This window comes from Hipposideros armiger, unplaced genomic scaffold (assembly GCF_001890085.2).
Source record: "Hipposideros armiger isolate ML-2016 unplaced genomic scaffold, ASM189008v1 scaffold_270, whole genome shotgun sequence".
Lineage (NCBI taxonomy): Eukaryota > Metazoa > Chordata > Mammalia > Chiroptera > Hipposideridae > Hipposideros > Hipposideros armiger.
The window spans coordinates 2,117,276-2,140,295 of NW_017731620.1; the positions used below are offsets into that span (position 1 = coordinate 2,117,276).

At 37.7% G+C, this 23,020-nt stretch overlaps 1 protein-coding gene across 1 annotated transcript; it reads left to right on the forward strand.

Annotated features, from left to right (window-relative positions):
- Positions 1–100: 100 nt before the first annotated feature.
- Positions 101–21,039, forward strand: DIPK2A (divergent protein kinase domain 2A; the record flags this gene model as incomplete). Its single annotated transcript, XM_019656941.1, has 2 exons — positions 101–1,251; positions 20,736–21,039. Coding segments are annotated over exons 1-2 (961 nt in total), but the record flags the coding sequence as incomplete, so codon positions are not given.
- Positions 21,040–23,020: the final 1,981 nt, after the last annotated feature.

Consider the following 23,020-nt stretch of genomic DNA (forward strand, 5'->3'; position numbering starts at 1 on the left):
GTCCCCGCCCCCTGGCCCCCTGGCCCTCTCTCGGGGGAGCCAGCGCGTACGAACTGGGTCGTGCGGCACCAGAGACGCGCGGGTACCTCATCCTTCCCACCTTCCTACACTGTTGCTACTGTTCGCTGTGAGACATTCCAGCTTCTCTTCCCCTTCCGTGAGTCCCTCCTTCTCTCTCCTCAGAGACCCCGCTGGCCCTACGGGCGGCCACCGCCGCATCCCTCGCTCCCCGAGCGTGCAGTGCGCGTGCGCGTGCGCGCGGCCGTCGGGTCCCCGCGCTCCCTCCTCCTCCCACTCCTCTATAACTTGGCTGGCTCGGAGGAGGCGCCGCCGGAGTCGGAGGGCGGGGAGCTCGGTGGAGGGAGCTCGAGAGTTGTGGAGACTAGTGACGGGGAGAAGTCGCAGTCGGCTCTGGTCGGCTCCTTCCCGCTCCCGGTCTCTCTCACACACCTACTCCGCCTCCCGCCCCGGCCCGCGCCCTCGCCTCTTCTCTCGTCCAGGGCCTCTGCGGGTCGCTCTCCGGGTTTCGGCGCGGCGGGGGCGCCCCGGGGGTGCCCTCGCCCTCCGGGTGCGGGCAGACGGGCGGCGGGCGGGATGTGGCGCCTGGTGCCCCCGAAGCTGGGCCGCCTGTCCCGCTCGCTGAAGCTGGCGGCTCTGGGCAGCCTGTTGGTGCTGATGGTGCTGCACTCGCCGTCGCTGCTCGCCTCCTGGCAGCGCAACGAGCTGGCCGACCGGCGCTTCCTGCAGCTCAATAAGTGCCCGGCGTGCTTCGGCACGAGCTGGTGCCGGCGCTTCCTCAACGGGCAGGTGGTGTTCGAGGCGTGGGGCCGCTTGCGCCTGCTGGACTTCCTCAACGTGAAGAACGTCTACTTCGCGCAGTACGGCGAGCCCCGCGAGGGCGGCCGCCGCCGAGTGGTGCTCAAGCGCCTCGGCTCGCAGCGCGAGCTGGCGCAGCTCGACCAGAGCATCTGCAAGCGGGCCACCGGCCGGCCCCGCTGCGACCTGCTCCAGGCCATGCCCCGCACCGAGTTCGCGCGCCTCAACGGCGACGTGCGGCTGCTCACGCCCGAGGCGGTGGAGGGCTGGTCCGACCTGGTGCACTGCCCCTCGCAGCGCCTGCTTGACCGCCTAGTGCGCCGCTACGCCGAGACGAAGGACTCGGGCAGCTTCCTGCTCCGCAACCTCAAGGACTCGGAGCGCATGCAGCTGCTGCTGACCCTGGCCTTCAACCCCGAGCCGCTGGTGCTACAGGTAGGCGCGGAGCCCGGGCGGGGGGCGTCCTGCTGGGAGGGGCCGCGCGGGCCTCGGGAGTAGGCAGTAGTGGCTCCGCCGGCTCTCGTTTACCCAGTTGGACCCGGCGGGGCCGGGCCAGGCTGCGGGCGTGGGAAGGGGGCAGTGTTGGGGGACCCCTGGGCGCCGTGCCGGATTGCGGAGGACGACCTGGCTGGTGGAGAGTCAGCTCTTGTCACCTAGATACGGGCGCATCTCGGACTTGACTGCGGATCCTTCAACGCCAGAGGGAGTGCGTCTCGTAGGCTCCCAAAATGTCTCTCCAGCGAGTTTTCTTTGGCTCTCCTCCCTGCCTTTCTGTGTTTGTCCGCCGGCTTGCACTTCCACGGCACAGGCTGTTCACGAGCCCTTGGACCTTTCTCAGTTTTTTTTTAAGTGCTCCTTTACCGCGTTTGCTCTCTCCTTCAGCACCCTGCATGGCTGGCCTAACGTCGGCCCCAAAGTCTCTGTTTTATTCCCTAGCTCATCTACCTGGTAAATCATGGGGGCAGTTAATTTGGAGACAGGCTGGGAAAGATAAGGGCAGATAATGGGAACTGTAGTGGGGTTAATTCTTGAGACTTGATTTGGGTGGGATTAGGAAGAGGAAAAGTTCAGGCTTCATTGGATTTGGGGCTGGAAGGGTTTAAGGCCAAGACGGACATTTTCATTCTGATCTTGTGACCTGCCCCATTCATCTGGTATTTGGCTGCAGGAAGGAGATGAAATGTTAGGCCAAGGCGAGAAATGGGAAGGAGAGTCTCACCTTTTCTCTAGTTGAGTTATTGGCTCTCTCGACTTTATTTTGAAAACAAACGTGGCTTTTAGGGGAGTAGGTTGAAAGCTTTTTACTGCTGACAGCAAAAAAGAAAACAAAACCTAAAAAACCCCAAAAAACCACATAACTGTTTACCTTTGGAGTTAGTTACTGAATTTCTGCACATTTGCACCCGGCCTTAGTGCAGTGTCCTTGGATAGTGGTTACAACGGTGGGGTTGTGATCCCTCCTGATGACCAAAGGGAACATTACCTTGCTCCTTTTCCATACTGGTTTTTCTGAAGTATTTCAGACACAAGGTAAAAAACAACAACAAAAAAAGACTTAAAATTAATCACAATTCTGTGTTGCTAATAATGTCACTGATGGGTGGGGGGGTTTGTACAGGATTTTTTTTTTTTTTTAACTCTGAGGTGCCTATATAGGAATGTTTAGTATTCATTTATGGTGCTTTCTTAAGTTTCGTTCACCAACTTAGGTAAGAGAAAAAACCTGCTTCGTTTGATTAATTCAGCTAAGTATTTTGCCTCAAACAAAACTTTAGTGTGGGGTGTGGGTCTTGGTAAATTTTAAGGTGTCACAGAATATATGTAATGGGTCAAATTTAAAGTACAGATTGAATATTTAATACTTCTCTTTAACAGTGCGTAGTTATAAAACTAAACGTCCACTGATGAAATTACTTTATTTGCTAATTAAATTAGCCTCTAAAGCTTAAGGCCATATTTATGATCTGTCCATTTGATTTGATACTTTTTTTCATTTAAGCTGCCTTTTCTCTTTGAGAAATAGATGTTTATGTTAGCAAGGTTGGTCCCTGGAGAAAGCTTTAGCATTGTAGTTTGCTGAGTAGGCTGTCAAACTCTCTGGGACCCAAGAATTTAGTAAGGAGCTATTGTAGTAGTAATACACATTTTCTGCACTTATAATATTGGCTGTCTATTTAAAGGTTTTTATCAGGTAATTCTGAGTATTGGTGTATTAGAAACAGTAATAAAACTAATATTTTAAGAACATTATGTATTATGTATCCAGTTCTTTATAAGCATACCATGGCATTTGAATATAAGACTTTTGACTTTTGATTTTCACTAAGGTTAATCTGCTTTGTTTGGAAGCTTTTCTATTTTTCGAAGTTTGAGGTTATCATAGGCATATTCAGTTTACTTTGTAGTGACAGTCAAGTGTGTTTGTATCTTGTTTTCTGATTAACTCTTCCCTGAAACTTTTTCTTTCTGTTTTCATCTTAGTGGTAAACAGCGTTTTAAAACAGTCAGTTATATTCTTTGTAGTTTAAACTTAGTGACACAGTTGCTCTGAGTGGGTGAGAATATGGGCTATAGGTAGGATAAGAGTTTGTTTTTAGCATGTGAGGAAATATATGTGTGAACATTGTTGACTGACATATGTAAATTGCATTTTTTTACTTAGGCAACCCAGTTCTATAGGTAATTACTGTGTGAAATATAAATTTGGGGTCTTTAGTACGAGTCATTCAAATTGGTATGTTTATTTTTTTACCTGATTAACAAACAAGTAGAATAAAAAGACTTATTTATAAGTAAAGGCTCTTCATAGAGCTGCTACTTTCTTTATACAATAAAACCAGTTTATCTTTGGTTAAAAACTAGTGAGTTAAGTATGAACAGTATAATTGAGGTTTGATGATGGTATAAAACCACTAAACTGAAAGGAATCTCAAAATTCTGTGATCAAGTACAAAGATTGTTGTACATTAAGTCAAATCATTATGTTCATCACTTTTTGTCAGCTTGATAAATGTATACAATTTTAGTATGTATACCGGTTTCTATAAAACTGTGAATAGCTGTTTATGTTAGTTTGGGGTTATTAATTCATAATGGTAGAAAAACTCAAATTTGCCTATTTACATATATTTTTTGGTTCGTATATTTTTAAAAGTATTTTTAAGGGTACAAGTGTGAGTTTTACAGTTTAAAGAAGAACTCACATTTTTTTCCCCCAGGAGAGGGAGCTACTTATTGAATTTTTGGACATTTGGTGACAAACTAGATTTTTTCCTATCTTATATTGTCCGAAAACTAACCACTTTTGTAAAAATGTCTTTTGAGCTGACATTATCAAACTATTCTTAACAAAATTCTGGTGTAGTAAACATGTTTCCAAAATAAACATTTAAAACTCTCCTTTGGTAAGGTACTAATGAAATAATTGAAAAGTAATGTAGGAATTTAACCCATTAAACTTGCCTCTTGTGATTTTAAAAAACAATAACAAATTGAAGTTTCTATTATGCCTGAAAGGAGGCATGATAAGTATTAAATGTCTGTAAGGTATATTATACACATACACACCTTATCTATGTAATGTAAGGCTGTATAGATTTGTAATATAGAATTCCCATTTGCAATGGTATAAAAGCACAACTCTTTTCCCATTGTTGGATAATAGCTTTACTGGCTTACAGAAACTTATCTGTCTCTAAGGCAAGTTGTTCTGTAATAGAATTATCTTCTAAAAATTATTTATAAACATCAGTCAACTTGACAATGCTAGTACCTTTATCTTCTACTCTGATTCCTTCTTTTCATCCTCACATTTTTACTTCACCAAGAAGTATATTTTAATTACAAGTATGCCATAATCCTACAAAAAAAATTGGGAAAGGGGCTTTGTTGATTTTATATTGCATAATAGCATTCTTGGAATATTTACAAGTTGACATATTGAAGTATTTGACAGGATGGCAGGATGTTTTCTGTTATTGTATGGGTAAATTTTCTACCAGTGTTTGTCCTTAACCTATTCTTGAATTTATAGAAGCTGTGTGTGAGAGAGAAAATTGGTGTCTAGATTTCCTGAAGTCCAAACTATGTCTCTGACTTTATCACCTGGAAGTAGTGAGGAAAGCTCTTGGTTCTTTAGAGGGGAGGAGGTGGGAATTTGTTTTACTATTATATTTATAGAACTTTATTTGCCTTATGTTTTCTGAATTACGGTTTTAAGAGGGTTTAAACATTTTTTTATAGTATGTAACTATCATTATTTAAGCTATACATTTTAAGCTTTCATTTTAATTCATGTACATGACATAATACATTCAAAACACTTCATAGTGCCTGATACATAGTAAGCACTCAATAAATGTTAGACATTAAATAAAGTAAAAATAACTTTAACCATATAGTGCATTTGATCAACTGTTTTGAAGCTTATTTGGATGTGGATCCCCTTAAAAATAGTTATGATTCCTGCCATCAACCATAGCTTTACTTACATTGATTTAGTACATTGCCACATTACAGGATGAATTTTGACAGAAAACTTTGAGTGATTGTTGTTTTGTCCTTAAAAATCATTTCTGTAGAAAAATGTATTTTTAAGGTACTGCCCAAGATATAGTTTTTGAAGTGAATAAAATATTATTGGCATTTAGCTAATTGTCTTACTTTAGACAGGCTGATAACCATTTTTATGGGACTCAATTTAGTTATCTATAAAATGAGACTGTTGGATTAGATCTTTTACTTTTCAACCCCAACATCTTGTGACTCACACATTCTTGACTTGAGAAATTATTATTTTTCTACTTCTTTTCTGAGCTTGATTTTAACTGGTTGGGTTAAACTCTTCTAAAAGGGGATTGGGTATTTGGGGACTTGGTCCCTCCTGCTATAGGTTTAGGGTAGAGGCCAGAATAGATAACCTTGTTTCATGCTTGTCTTCCTACCCCCAAATTTTTACACACATGAAATCATATTAAAACAAAACAAAAACCAGAGTCTGCCTTTAAAGTAACAAAAATATTTAGGTACAGGTATCCAAGGACCTTGTGGGGCTATAGCATCTAGAAAGCATGTTTCAGACTTTTCTCTGGAGATTCATTTCAAACAACAGTAGGGAACCACCTACTTCTCTCACCCTGGCTGCTACTGTAGTGATTGCATTCCCAGATTTAGCTTCAGAGATGGTTCTGACGAGGTAGTTCTGAGTAGAGCACTTTTTAGCTAATAAATGCATAAGCTTACGTCTAGAGGGTTGTTTTTTTGTTTCCTGTTTTTTCTGATTTTTCACCGTTTTTCCCGTTTTTCAGGTTTCATTGATACTTTTGACACTTGAACATCTCTTCATTGAAAAAAACAAACAAAAATAATAAAATAATTCTGTATACCTCAGGTCCAAAAAAGGAGACATATTTTGGAAAGACCATACAAATAGACAGTAATCCTTAGGAACGCACCACTTGCAAATCAGTGGAGCACAATTATTTGACACTCTAGCCTATTTTCTGGATTAATCCATATCTTTTGACCATTATTGATCCTGAGGCTCTTTCTGTACTTTTGTCTAATCTCTGAACTCTGTTTCTTTGTATTTCCAGTGCATGGGCCTCAAGCATGTTAGTGAGGAACAGAAAGCTTACTTTTTAGGGGTCTGCTTTCTGGACATAGGTGTTTAGCTTTTCAGGGAATCTCCAGACTGGTATTTATTCTGTTTTTTTCTGGCTTATGGTCTCTGGCTTACTTCCTATTTTGCTATCATTGCTGTTGACTCTTCATAGAATGCTGACTTTTTTTTCTTTCTTCACTTTTCACTCATGCATGTATTCAACTAATAGGGCCCTCACATAGACGTCCTGCATTTTTCCTACACATTAGGTAAACTTTAGTAAATGATTGTGACATGTCTAAAGTCTGTAAATTAGTAGTGTAAGATGAGAATAGTTATTCATCCTGGTCGTGGACCCTGAAAGACTTTAAATTATGTAATCAGATCTTTTATCCAACTTGTATGTCTTTTTTAAAAATAGATTCTTGAAAGGAAGTTATCTATGAAATAGCTGGAAGCTCTTTGGACTTACAGTCCTGGACTTAGAGTCAAGAGAACTGAATATTATTTGTTCATTTGGTAAATAGCCTGTGATAAAGCATTTTGGATGGAAAGGATCTTTCTAAGCAGCAAGTAGCTTACTGTGTAGGAGGAGGTAGGTATATAAATGACTAATTACAGTCAATATAGCATAATATGCCCTATAAGAAAAGATTCGTACACTCTATCAGATGACTTATTTAGGGAGTGATGTCTGTGTTTATCTTCATAGCAGTAGGTACCAGGGAAGATTTCACAGAATTGAGTTCTGAAGGATAAATGGGATTTTACCCATAGATGGGGGTTAAGGGACGGGAGGAGTGATGGGGCGATATTGAGGTAGCATTCTATAGTACTGTAAAGTTATTGGATGGTATTGAGCAAAGTCACTTAATGTTTAAGATCCTGAGTTTTTTAATCAGTAAAATGGGAATGTTAATATTTATTCAACAGGATTATTTTATAAAGAAGACAGGGTTATTTAAATAACACGCATGAAATATCTTTAATTGCAGTTTTTTACAATGTATTATTACTTTACAAATCATCTTATTCCATATTTAGACATCTATAGTAGTTGAAAGTTCTTTAATGCACAATGTTGACATCTGTCTTAGAAATCCATAAATTTTACTCTTCCTATGGAAAATGTTCCTGTCACTTCCTTTTACATATGCATAACATTATAAAATACCTATGTGGCTGCTGCTTCAAGGTATAGATTTTTTTTTTGAATAGTAATTAAAAGAGGGGTTAGGGATTTATCCCATATGAAGTGTAATGAATAGAATGAATATTGTAGGAAACAAGGTTTAGATTAGGATATAGTAATAAAAAACAAATAATTTGATTTTTCTCTGTAAATCATGACAACAGTTTAATAATCTAATTCTATTTCATACCTTGATGAATAATTTTAAAAATAGAGGTTGAGTTATTTATAGGCTTTCTTAAACTCTGAATCTTAAAAGATTTATTATCTGAGGTAGGTATGATTCTTCAGGGTCTTCATAGTTTGCCTTTCTAGTGCTCATTTGGAGTTTTAACTGTGGAGTAAAGAGACCTGATAGGAATTGTGTGACCTTGCTCCACATTCCACAGTGCCAGGAACTGATCTATATGCCCTTGGGATACAGTAAAGGTGACAGACAGGACAAGGCACAGTTTGTGCAGCCTTTGCTTTCTGGAGCATTAGGTGTGGATAGCAAACAAAGAAGGTACTTTCAGATTTTACATTCCTATAAAAAGAACAAAGCAGATTCCTATGATGGAGAATTGGATTGGGGATAGAATACTTTAAATTGGGTGGTCAGGAAGAGTGACATTTTAGCCGAAGTGTGAATGATGGAAAAAAGCCAATGGTGCAGAGTGTTTTTAAGCAAGCAAGAGATAGAGAAGAAAAAGAAAAAAGAAAAAAAAAAAGCCCTAAAGCAGGATCAAGCGTGGAAATAGAGAAGAAGCATGGTAAAATGTAAGGTCATAGGAGAGTTGTAAGCAAGGACCATATCCTGTGTAGCCTTATAACCATGCTGAATGACTTTAGCATTTTATTTTCACAGCAATGGGAAACAATAGAAGTGTTTTTAACAGGGCTGGTTTTGTGGAGAAAGGGTTTTAAGTGGTAAGGGAGGACTCTGGAATGCTTTTGCATTAGTTTGTGGGAGAGAGCTTGGTTTAGATTAAGCTGATTACAAAGGAGGTTATGAAAAGTGGACAGATCCAGTTTGTTTGTTTTGGAGAAAGAGCTGACAAGAATTTCTTAAGGGTTAAGATATGAGGGAAAGAAAAAAAATAAAAGGGTATCTCCTGGGTTTTTGGTCTGAGCAACACTACAGAGTGATGATTCCTTGTGATGAGGAAGCCCAGAGCAGGAATGGCTTTAGGATAGGCCGGGGAACCAAGAGTTTTGTTTTGGCTATGTTAAATTTAAGGCAAAAATAGGAATACAACTCTAAAATCAGGCACCAGGTATTTAACGGAAAGAGATAATGTGATACTAGCGGATATTTTGCTATTCTGAAGGGCTGTATTGATTCAATTTGTGTTTTAAAGGAACCAGGGAAGTTAGTACTGTTCTACTTGGCAGACTGTTTAAAGAATTCAGATATCGACTAAAGAAAATAAAGTAACATTCTTAGGTTGTTGAGTCCAAAAGAAGCTTGTATCTTTTTTTCTTTGAATTTTTGTTTCATTGGGAATATGGTGTTCGTAGGTGCATATTTCAGCTTAGAAATATGGATCACAGTTGCTGGTTGTGAGAGTAGGTAAGAAAGGGTCAGCTGAGACTAGTGAATTTATGCATATTTGAAATTTGTGGCCAAGAGAAATTTTTTTTTTCTGGTGGGAGAGAGCATTTCTTAAGCTATTTATTTTAACTGATGATTTATTTCTATTAAACTACTAGGTAGTGTTTTTTCGTTGTTGTTGATATGTTTTAACATTAGTTTCCAATTTTAGATACAGCTGTTGAACCTGATATTCAGTGAAGTAACACAGCCTTACTATTTTCTAAGCATTGCTTAATATTGTTGGAATCTAGGTGGGTGGAAAATGGCATTCAGAAAATCATTTAATGAAATAAATGGAACATATCCTATAACTTGGAAATTTTGAGATTATTAAGATTCTACAGTATTTGCAATGGATTTTGGCCACTTTTTCGTAGTATAAGCTATAAGAAAATAAGGGCTTAGAGACATTTTAGCAAAAATTCAGTAACCATTAAATTCTCCCAGTAACTTTACTGTGTTCCCCCTTCCAGACAGTTCACAAAACTGTGAACACATTAGTCTGTCACCAGTACAGTTGACTAATCTCTGTGAACAGCTGTTACAACATGCATTACCACAATGGGATTTTGTTCCAATTTGGGCTTTTAGAAATAATTTTGAAACTTAAATTGAACCTTTAAGCATTTTCTATGCTTTTGATAACTGTATACTTTGTAAAAGTGTTCTCAAGTTTAAATTTATGTGTGTGTGTAGAAATGCCAGTTCTGTAGAAAACCTATAACCAGATTTTAGTTTGTATATTTTTATTATAGATGTTTTTCAAGTCAGTTTCTTTTTACTAAGAATTTCCTCTTTTAAGGAAAATACATCTCTCTAGGCGAACTGCAGTTATGTTCCTTTTAATGAAATGTTGTAATAAATGACTAAAATATTTTATATTTCTTGTATGAAAGGAATTATGTATGAAAAGATCTTTTAAATTTAGTATACAAACCCTACTTTTGGACATGTAAGGAGGGAATAAAGATGATAGAAGAGAAGCACTTTAGACTCCACCTTACTTTAATCTATCAGTTACATGCCATTCTTTGTGAGTAAATAAATGAATAAACCCAAAAGGTACTGCTTTATGTAGTTTTACTCATATATGCCATGTCTCCTTTTTTCATGACCGTGTTCTGACATAATAGAATAAAATGAGCTTAGTAACCTGGGAGAGCAATGTCTGTTGATGAAAGGGTATTGTGACATTGTAAAAACGTGTTTTTTAGAATACCATTATATACCACAGGATGTTGGTTAATTCCAGGATGTAGGATGTTTCTGAATGGTAAGGCTTTGACATATGTATATATGTGTGTGTGTATATATATTTTTAACAGCATGTGAACTATGTTGAGGCGTTTTTGTGTTTTATTGTATAGATCCCGACATAATCTGGTCTCTACCCACCCTCTCCAGATTGTATTACATCAAGCCATTTATTTCCCCCTCATTCATTTCACTGCAGCTGCTTTGGCCTTTTTTTTTTTTTTTCTTTTCCAGTTTTGAGAAGACAGTTTTCGACCCTAACATGCACCTGGAAAATTCTTACTGCCCCATCCTGTGTCTGATATACTCATCTTTTAGATCTCAGCATAAGTAACATTACCTTAGAGAGGTTACCCTCTACCACACAATCAAAAATAGGTCTCTACTCTTTCTCCATACACTCTTCTTTTGTGTAATTTCTAACAAATTCCAAAATTTATAATTTATGTGTTTAATAATCATCCTCCCAATTCAGGCTAAAAAAGCTTCCAGAGAATGGGGGCTATGTTTTCTTTACAACTGTTTACTTAGCATTTCATGGTGGAGTTAGGCTGGATCTAGGATTTTTTAATTCAAAATACTTATTTCATTTCACAGCAACTCTTCACTGCTTTGTACTTCAGCTGCTTATAGTAGTCAGTGAAATGTGGGTTAATTTACAATCCATTATCTGCAATTCCAAATTTAAAAACCTTTAGAGAATAGGTTTTGTCAAATTAAAAAAACAAATGTGAAAATACATGAATTAATTTATGTGCTTTATCCCACTAAGGATGAATAAGCTTACATTATTTTTACAGTATAATATGTTTTTTGGTGAGGTGCTTCCCCAGGCTACTAGAGGTGTTGCATAATATGAGTTTAAAATATATGCTTTGTTACGTTTCCAAAATTTGAAAACTGAAACAGACAGATATGGGGTTGAGGGGTTTTATTAGCCTGACTTCGCCTCTTAACTACCTGTGTGAGTTTAGGCAAATCGCGTAAAGTATTCAAATGATTGAACTGGGTTTACAGCTCAGGTAGCCTCCAACTCTAGATTTAGATTCCATATCCCCTTTGTTGACCACAAAAACTATCATGATACTTGGTTTTTAATCAATACATAGGTGATAGGTTACTTCAGCATTTAGAATTTACTTTGTGTTGCTTTTATAATATCAACGAAAAGCAAATTACAGTGCTCTATTTATGCAAGTTTTAAATTTTTTGTATTTTTAGTACTTGTGGATGCCCTATACATTTGTCATAGCACTGAGTGTTTTTAAAGTCTGGTAACTAATTTATATGTTCCATTGTAAATTAGAAACTACTAGAGGGCAGTGAAGATGTATTTCTAACTTTGTGGTTCTTGGCTATATTTGGAAGGAGGTTATTATTTGTAGATGCCTTTCGGTGGGTGATATGAAAATAAGCACATCTCTATTGGGAGCTGGCTGGGATCAGCCAGGGACACTGAGGCTTTAGGTTGGCAAGCTTGGGTCCCCAGGTAGATACAGGCCTGGGGTGAGCAGCCTTGTAGTAGTTTGGTGGGGACCTGTGGGACAGTGCTTCTGCCTTAAACTGCTTCCAGACAACGCAAGTGCAAAGAGTAAAGACCCCAGCTTGCTGATAGGAAAAGTTAATGGACTGTGGACTTGCAGTTTTGATATGCATCACCACTCTGGGACTTGCCACTATGGACCTGCATCACATGCTTGGGACTTTCTACTGTGGACTTGTTGACAGTTCCTATTTGCCTCAGTTTAACCTTGCCTATCTATATCATTGGTTTATATTGAGTATAACATAGCTTGTTGCTGAGGAGAAATTGTTTCTCCTCAGTCCATGAGTTTTAGCTTTAGGGAATCACTCCCTAGAATGAGGAAATCGCTTCCCCTTAAAAACCTTGTATTTCCAATAAACGTGGTTCTTAGTCTGTTACCAGCAGGCTGAGGCCCTCCTGCTCCCAGCTTTTGTCTCTCTTCTCTTTATTTCTTGTCTCTTACCCAGTCCTCTCAGGGACCCTCTAGGTACCTGGCATGCGCAAGCCAGGTGACCACTGGGTCGAGCTGGTCTCGTTCACATCTCTTGATGAGTATGTAGACTTTTTATTCAGCGGATTTAAGTAGGAAGTATTAAAATGTTTTGGCAAGCAATTCTTTATAAAGTAGTATTAAGTCTACAAAGTACATTTCATACTTTTTTTCCCTTTGATTCTTGGATTGTCTTGATGAATATGTTGGTATAAATGTTATTCCAGTTTTACAGAGGAAGAGACTAAAGCTCTAAGTTTCATTTCACCAGGGTCACACAACTGATGAGATAGAGAGGTGAGGGTGGACCTTAAAAGCCAGCCTTGTGATTTTTTAAGTCTGTTATTCTACTTATATACTCTATTGCCCTTTAAATATAGAATTTTAATATATACCATAAAGAATATAAAATAAGTAAATTTTCTAATCTTAATTATGTATATTTTATGTCACCTTCATTTTATTTTCTCTTAAAGTTGAAGATGACCATAGTGGTTATGTTTGTTTGTTTCTGAAACCTTGGCTTTAAGCTACTGTTAACGCATGTAATATTGTTATTATTTGAGTTGTATGATATCTAAGAAATAGCTTATGGTTTTCTGTTAAAAAGGAAAAGATACCTAGACATGGTGATTTATCTTAGGTTTCATATTCAAAATACTTTTTATAAATTACCAGGGAAGGCATTTAATATTTCTTTAAATCATAGCAGTTAAACATGTGTTTGACTTAATACTTAAATTTCCATTTTTAATTTTTACATTGGTAGTAATATTCAACAGAGGTTTTCTTTAAAAATACAGTAATTTTATAACTATTTTGTGCTGTTGTACAGTCTTAAACTGATATTTACTTTTAAAAATGTAACATGTTATACTTTATGACATACATTCAACCCTGATGAAAAGCCCTGAACAATTATCTGGAGTGCCTCTAATCCAATTAGGATCTAAACCAGTTCCATTTAAAGACTCACTCCTTCAACTGAAAAGTATTTGTACATACTTTTTCAATTGTAAATAATTCATTAAAATATACACATTTTACTTCAGATTATTTTAAACTATGTTCCTGGTGTCCTAGGCAATTTGAAAACCTGATTTTAAGATTTGGTAAATCCAGGCTTATACGGGCAGTTAGTATATGACAAGGGAAGCAAGAAGTTACAATGGGGTAAGGATAACCTATTTAATAAATGGTGCTGGGAAAATTGGACTGACACATGCAAAAAAATGAAATTGGACCACCTCCTTACGCCACTTACAAGAACAAACTCAAAATGGATTAAAGACTTAAATATAAGACCTGAGACCATAAAACTCATAGNGACTATCACCATCAGTGATATTTTTCTGTTTGAAATCATTACTTTTGTTTATGGCAAAGTTTGGTGTAGTGTGCCATATTTAGTTCTAGACTAACTTTATTCTTAATCATAAAGTGATTAAAATATACACAACCAAAGCCAGGTTTGTTTTTGTTTCTCCTCCATTCATTCAGCAACTATTTATTGAACATCCACGCTGTGCCAGGCACAGGACTAGCTGCTACACACTGAACATGATGTGGTTAGGGAATTTTACTATGGTTATCAAATACTTTAATGTAGGTAGTTCTTAAGTTGAAGTAGCATTCATTAAGTTAGGATGATGCTTTCATGTTATGTTACTATTGTAATGGAAATTCTACTTGTACCATCTATAATTGGGTTGCTATAAAAAGAGCAGGATGAAATTAATAAAGGTAATGCCAGTTTAAAACTGGAAGAAGGGTAAGATCTCTCCATTTTAAAATAGGTTGCAATATGTTAACTTTTATATGTCAGTACATTACCTATATCAGCTAGCCCTCAAAGAAACATTTAAGTGCTAGAAATTTTTACTAAGCTGACTTTTTACAGCTTTGGAAAACTTGAGGGGAGTAAGTAAAATTACTTGTCAGACATTTGCCTCTTATTCAAAACTCCAAGTAAAATACACATTTTCAAAATGGACGCCTTTTATATTGGTAAATATTTATTGCAAACCTTAGAATGCCAGTCACACAGAAGGGTTGTCTTTATGTGGTTTAGCAAACATTTATTTTACTTTTTGGAAGAGTGATTGTGATTGCAGAACAGGAAGTGAGAAAACAGCTGCCATCAGTGATTGCTACTGGAAGTAGTTTTTTTTATAACTACCATTTCCCCCATGAGATTATGTGGAATTTCTTTATCTTTGGAAAAGGTTGAGAAGATAGTAAAAGAATTAGGAATTTAAAATTACAGGGAAAAATATGTATGTGAAAAGCAATAAATATTTTGTTCACTTTGCTATCAAGATATTCACTATCAGATATTTATTATACAGCAGCAATTTATATTTTTAATCATTGCCCATTAATAGACACAGTAAAATATTTTTGAATCAGACATTTGGGGTTTGTATGTGCATTAAAATTGTCTTTTGTACTGTAAGTTACTGTTTAATTTGAATATTTTATCAGAACTGTCTCCCTGTGCCTTTACAATATAAAGTTGTTTCTACAACTTTAATGATCTTAATAAAGAATACTTTAAGAATCACACTTGTCAAACTATCTCTTCAAATATCTAAATTTTTTCCTGAGTGGAAAGCTGTGTTGGATAAGTTATTTTTTTCCTCTTGCAGGTATTTTGATACAATTTTTAGAAACTACCTGGTTGGGTGTGAGCTGGACTTAAGGCATTTGTGTTTTCTGTTTTACAGTAATTATTACATTTTAAGCTTTTACTACTAAAATGGTATTAACACTTCATTATAGACTTTTTCAAATGTATCCAAGAGAATAATTAATGAACAATAGTGTAACTATGGTTAATGCTAACTTCAAAAGTTATCAACATGTGCTCAAACTTGTTTCATCTATACCCCAACCTACTTGCCTCCATCTTATCTTGAGAAAATGAGAGAGAGCATCTGATTAAAATGTACACATTAGGCGTTTTCTCCTCCAGCAAAAATCACAATACTATTTCACATCTAAAAAATTAGCAGTAATACCTCAATGTCACTAATGCACAAAAGCTCTCAAATACCACTGGTGTTTTCTCAAAAGCTCAAAATCCAACCACAGAGGTTCTAAGCCACTGGCTATATACAGGAGGTAATTTGATGATCAGTAAGCATAATAACTAAAATGGATCGAAACACATTAAATGTGAATTATGCATTCAAAATGATAACAGCAACCAAAGCAAAAACAAATCAACTTGTCATCTTTGGAAGGATATTGAGGAATTATTCTGAAAAATGGTAACTTGGAGAGAAAGAAGCATTTATCCTGCCTTACCCCGAGGTAAGCAAACAATTGAAGGGAGAAGAATCTGTAGACTTATTCCAGTTAATAAATGCAGAAAGTGTGTGTTAGAATATTACTATTTTGCAGTTCCTAATTGATTGACAAGAGCTAAGCAATGATCATCAATGGCTGCTAAAATTATTAATTGAAAAGCTGATAAGGAACTTTGACAAAGGTCAATCTTTGCCTTAAGTAAGCCTGTCTATTGTCTTTTTTGCATCTAAGATAACATACCTTTGAAATGTTACAGTAATCTCCTTTTCCAGATCCCTCAGGGCACAACCTATGCACCAGAGCAGGAGACCACAGAACTCCCCATTGTTATCATGTTCCCCGAAAACCACTATGTGCTGTAAATGTTAATAACTATCCTGTACCCACCCATGTAAAAGAAGTATATGTACCCAGAGATTTCCCCACTTTGCTTTCTCCCACCCCCTTANATTGTCTCAAATGTTTCTACAATCTGCCTTTTTTTTCCTGGACTGCTTTTAGTTGCTGTCCTCATGTTAGTCCCCCTAGTCTTCAGCGTAGAGTTAACTTTCTATAAAACAAATTGTGGCCATGACCACACAGGCTACAACCCGTTTCTCTAGCCTCACCTGTACCTCCTGCCCAGGTACCTGTCTCACACTCTAGCCACAGTGCACCTGTGCTTCCTGAACCAAGATGGAGCAGTCCCTAAGTCCGTGCCTCTGCAATGTACTGTCCACTGGCCTACAGTGCTGTTTGCTCGCTGGCTCTGGCTGCGCTCTCCCCCCCTCCCTCCCCACCCTCCCAACCTCCATTATCTTTAAAGCCTAAAGTAGGTGTTTTCTTTGTAGGCTTCTACAGCCCCAGGCACAAACAGTGCTTCCTCTCTGCTCCTGTAACACCCTGTCATACTAGGAATGGCACTTTATATGGTGGAAGGTTTCCTCTAGACTGAACCCTTCCGCCAGACACTGTGTATTCCCAGTACATGTCTGTATATAAATTAATGTATTTAAACGTTTAAAATTATTATACAATTTTAAGAACAAATACTACTATGTTAATTAGTGAAGTGTTATGTTTTGGGAAGCAATGAAAACTCTTAAAATGTATTTTTCTCTTTCTGTTTTCTCCCCTTTTACAGATAAACCTGAAAATTGGGATGTGTGGTATGAGAGCAAATTTGATGACTGTGATAAGGAGGCTTGCTTATCATTTTCAAAAGAAATTCTTTGTGCTCGTGCCACTGTGGACCACAATTATTATGCTGTTTGTCAGAACCTCTTATCCAGACACGCCACCTGGCGTGGCACTTCTGGAGGCCTGCTCCATGACCCTCCAAGTGAGATCGCCAAAGATGGCCGACTAGAGGCCTTGCTGGATGAGTGTGCCAACCCAAAGAAGCGCTATGGCAGATTCCAGGCTGCAAAAGAACTGCGTGAATATCTAGCACAATTAAGTAATAATGTGAGGTAGTCTATGGTGAATTTTTCTCCATTAAAGTAGCACTGGCGAAAATGAAACCACCAAAAACTATCTAGAAAATAGAAATTTGGAAGTAATACATTCAGAGGATGATAAACTCGCACTGATAGATCTTATGTTAACATCCATCAAAATGAGACATTACTTCAAAAATCACATGATTCTTCTGCAGATGAGTTTGTTCTTACACTGTGGAGGCTTGAGCTCTCAGTGACTGTGTTGTGTCCCTGAATGCCTGAGTGCGTTAATGAATATTGTTAAGCTATTGGAGATGAATCTGATAGTTACATTGGCTTGAGTATCAAAGGGTACTTGGTACTTGACTTAGTTTGCATTACGATCATGATTTTGTGAATCTCTTGCATTTACTTCGAATGTCAAGTTAGATTGGTCTGTTTTATAGGCCACTTTTTCCTTCTGATGTGTAGGGGTTTTTTTGTTTTTTTTTTTCCATTTGTATGTTTTTTTAAATTCAATTTTACACATTCAGGTTACTGTAAGTATTCATTTAAATTTGGACTAGTTTCCATTCAGTGCTATGCGGTACACATTAACTGTTAGGGCAGGATTCCCAGGTTTACCTTGCTTTCTTCAGAAAGCCGAATATTTTATTATGTAAATACTTTTATCCCCACTTTCTGTGGTTCCACCATTGCATGAGGTCATTTAAGGTTATTTAATGGTTACATCACTCTATGCCAATAATTATAAGTGTACACTAAACATGAAGTTTGGCATATGTTGCAAAAAAGTTATTTTGTCCCCTAAAAGGCTTTAAGAAGAGTACTAGCAATCTTCACCTTGATGTTAATTTTGATTGAGGAAAAAAATAACCCAGTGTTTTTTAAATGCTAACTATTCCAAGGTAGTAATGCATATGCCAAAGAAATATTAGATGTAGTTCCATGGTTAGATTTTAAAATTGGCCGTCTACTCATTCTTACTGTTCCAACCTTCCAATACTTTAACTCTATCATTACTCAATTCAGATCTCCCTGGTTATTCTTTTCTGTTGAAAAGTTAAGCTAATGCTTCCTCGCATATGTAGCTTTAAAGGTACCCTACCTTTTATTCATCAGTACTTTTGCAAAAATTAGCATGACAGTCTTTGAGTTTAATCAGGTATCATAATGTTTTAATTGATGGACTAGTAATTTTTATTGTAAGCAGACAGTTTAGCCAGTCTGCCCAATTTGGTCTTCATTACCCAATTTTTAAATATCAGAATTTAAGTATGTGGATAAAAATGAACAANTGATCTCTGCTCAAAGTCCATAAGGAGAAAGAAAACTATTGTCATTTACCAGGCTGCTTCTGTCATTGTCAAGTTTGTATTTTACACTGTTATTTAGTAGAGTTGATTTCCTTCCCTCCTTTCTTGCTCTTCTCCCAGGCTCAGCTCTCACAATGGGATCGCCCTTGGTCGGCTAGCACGTCTACACATTGTTCACAGTGACTTTGAAGTTGTCAGTGGTAAGGGCTTGATTAAATACCTCTTTTCCTACAGACCATTCTTATCTTTATCTCTACCAGTTATAAGAAAAAGAATGACATACAATAACATGAACTCTACAATAAAAAATTTATATGTTAAATATAATTCATCAGATTCAAATTAAACTCCTAAAATTGTACTGAAAATGGAATTTATTTTATGTGTCCTGTTTTAAAATGATTGTTTCAGCCCATATTGGACATTAAGTGCTCAGTTGAATTTATGATTTGGAATTAATTACATTGCTCTCTAAAGCTGCTGATGGCACACCCTTTGTCTTCCCATGTAAGCACAAAACCTAAGACCTCCAAGGATAAGGTTCTTGTGTTTGCTTGCACAGTCTTTTTGTTTGTTTGTTTTGTTTTTTTAATATGTTCACGCTAAAATATGTGCCAAGAATTGATGGTATATGACTCTGTAATCCCTGGAAAATAATTCCACTTTATCATTTTCATTTGGCATTGGGACTTGCGGTTTCTATCAATTGAACAGTGAAAACTAATCTTTATTAATAATATTCTTCAAATTTCATTTTTTCAATATTTCAAGAATTTCATTGTGTTAAGAAGTCCATATTATGCATATGTGTAGATTTTATCTAAACTCTCATAAAATATTAATTGCTAATCTATATTTCTAAAACATTTTTCTTTATGTCCCTGGGAAATTCCTTTAGAAGACGAGCCTGGCATAAATCTTTGTAAAAATTTTTGTAGTTCTAAGGGATTGTTAGGGTTGGAAGTGACTGAAAATTGTGGGTGGTATTGAAAACCTATGTCTAATAAAGACCTGCACACAGATGTTTACAGCAGCTTTGTTCATAATTGCCAAAACTTGAAAGCAACCAGGATGTCCTTCAGTAGGTGATGGATAAATAAACTGGTCCATCCAGACAATGGGGTATTATTCAGCACTAAAAAGAAATGAGCTATCACACTATGAAAAGACATGGAGAAAACTGAAATGTATATTATTAAGTGAAAGAAGCCAATCTGAAAAGCTATATACACTATGATTCCAACCATATGACATTCAGGAAAAGGTAAAACTATGAAGACAGTAAAAAGATCAGTGGTTGCCAAGTGTGGCAGGAATAAATAAGCAAAGCACAGGTTTTTTAGGGAAATGAAACTATTCTGTATAAACGGGTACTTGTGTTACACATATGTCAAACCCATAGACTGTATAACACCAAGAGTGAATCGAGTGTAGCAAATATACTACTCTGGTGAGGATATTAGCGGAGGAGGCTATGCAAATGTAGTGGGAGAGGTATATGGGAACTCTGTACTTTCCATCCAGTTTCTGCTCAGTTTTGCTGTGCATCTAGAATTGCTCCCCAAAATAGTGTATTAATTAGCAAAAATTGTTGGTGGGTGTTTGAAATTGAGAAGCCATTTGACACACTGGAAATAACGTGGCCCTTGAATCAGCAGACATCATTCGAATCTCGACTCTACCAATCATGAGTCTGGTAACTGTGAAATTTAACTTCTCTGGGCCTCAGTTTTCTAGGAACAAATTAAGAAAATAATGTTTATCTTTCAGGATCCAGATGAGAAGTAACTGAGATAACCTTCTCTATGCTTAATAGTAGCTGTCATTTGTGATACATTTTGGGTTTGGGGGCCAAGGGATTGAGTCTCCATTGCAGAGGGAGAACGAGGAGAAGGCACACCCACTGCTGGTAGGCTCCCAGGGTCTGGAGGCCCTCTGGAGGGAACAGATAAACTTACACCCTTTTCACAAGCAGTATGCATGAGAAAGAGAAAAGATTAAATCGGACACATCTCAAGTATATTGTATTTTAAAATTTTATCTTTTACTTTAGCAGTGATAATGTGAGATCTNATAGAGTAGCAACGAAAATAATTTTATGGTTGGGGGTCACCACAACATAAGAAACTGTATTAAGGGGTCGCGGCATTAGGAAGGTTGAGACCCACTGCTCTAGACCCTGGGATATCTTCACCAGAATCTCTTATAATACTAAAGTAATTCTTTTGTAGAGTTTTCCATCTGATGAAGGTTGGCCATTTGCAAAATATCTTGGAGCTTGTGGAAGAATGGTGGCTGTCAATTATGTTGGAGAAGAACTGTGGAGTTACTTTAATGCACCGTGGGAGAAACGAGTTGACCTTGCTTGGCAATTAATGGAAATAGCAGAGCAGCTTACAAACAATGACTTTGAATTTGCACTCTACCTCCTGGATGTCAGCTTTGACAATTTTGCAGTTGGTCCGAGAGATGGGAAGGTAATCATTGTGGATGCTGAAAATGTTTTGGTTGCTGACAAAAGGTTAATTAGACAAAGTAAGTATATAGCTTTCAGATTTGTTTTTGTACACATTCTTTTTCTATGTCAAAATAATGTTTTTATATTAAGCAAACCTTTAATTTCCTCCTTAAATGACAACCTTGCTTCTTTCTTTGTTTTATTTGACCAGTATCAGTAAACAGATATTGATTGACGATACTTGTACTCTTAGTCACAATTTCTCCATTTTTAGTAAAATATCCTTTGGGTTCAGTCGGGCATAGATATACTCTGAGTGTGTATGTATGTATGTCTTTTTCATGCTGTCTGTTGTACTCTGTGGTTTAGGAGTCTAACATAGAATTAAGTTTGTATATTCTAGTGACAGGCTACCAGAGAGACGGTACTGCTCTCATGGAGAGAGGCCTTGTTTTTCTGTGGCATCTCTTACAGTGATATTCTGTGGGGTCACTACAGTAAATTATTTTTTCTTTTAACCATTTAAGTGATTCCTAGCACTGCAAATCTCTAACTTGGGTCTTGACATTACATCTCCCCCCAAACCTTGCTCTCCATTTATTTGTGAGCCCTTCACAGTGCAGGTGGGTGGAGTATCTGAAGTGTTTTGAAAATTAAAAGCCATGAGAACTTTAAAGCTTCAGGGACAAAGCCTGTAGTTCTCCAACAATCTACTTAGTTAAAAGAAAGTGAGGGGTTGGTGCTCCATGGTGAGGGTGTTATATTTTTAATACCCTCTCCTCCCTTCATGTGAGGATCCTCCAATGAACAGAGACTGGAATTTGTGGCACCTGGGAACACAGTGAATGTAACAGCAGTATATCAGGTTGACACTGCATGATCATAGCTGATCCTGTTACATTCCTGATTTTCCCAGGGCCTTGCTCTGATTCCACACTTACCAAACTGCTTGTTATTATTTCTTGACAGCCATGTAGATCCTCTAAGGGTGGACACCCTGCTAGAGTGCTTCCTTCCCCACTTCCCTCTTCCTGCATTTGTGAAGGTTGCAGCAGCTTACACCAGGCTTTTCTTTTTTAAAGTGTACAATTCAGTGGCTTTTCTTATTTTTAGAGTTGTGCAACTTGCCTAAACTTTTAAAATATTCCAGTGTTTGTAAAAATATTTTTTTTCGATGTGGGCATTTCCTGGAATACAGGTTACAGTTTTATACCAGCCACTTCTGGACTCTGAATGAACAGGATGCTTCACTCTCATGAAGTGGGTTTTAGTCCAGGGCTGCTTTGGCCCTGCCCACCTCTTCCCAGGTGTCTGTGGGAGGGCTGTCAAATAGCCACTATGCAAAACGGCACTATCAATTCATTCACCCTCTTTTCTAAACTCTTTCTAGTAAATGACCTTTAGTTTTTTTTTCTTCACAAGTAAATTGAGGTTTAGATGTGGCATCTTTCTTAGTGTCCTTCCCTTTATCTTCTAAACTAGTAAAAATAATACACATTCATCCTCTTTTTTAGACATTGTAGATCTTTTTTTGAGAACTTGTTTCACCAGTTATCTTCTTTAACTTCCCACCCTCTTAAAATCCAGTTTCTCTTACCTTCCCATAAACCAGTTTGTATGAGACTTACCTGCTTTCCCTTGCTTTTCAGCTGTTTTTAAAAGTACATATTGCTTACTCTGCCTGTCTCTACTTCCTCAAGCCTCTGTTCTTTCCTCAACCTTTAAATCGGACTTAGAAGTCTGCATTTACATTAGCAACCACCTAATTAGCCAATTCCTAAAGTGATTAGTAACAAGTTCTTGAAATTCTTCACTCCTTTGATTTCCTTCTACTTACATAGTTCCTTTTTTAAAACATAAATCTGATCTTATCACTCCCTTGCTTAATGCTTTTAATGACTTCCCATTGTTCTTCAAGTGAAATTCAAACTCCTTGACCAGGGCATAGTGTGTGTGACTTGACCCTGTTCTGCTTCATTTTTAATGTGCCTCTGTCTGTTGTCACCCTCTGGACTTCAGCTGCATCAGCTACAGTGGCCTTTTGGTTTCTTGAGTGAA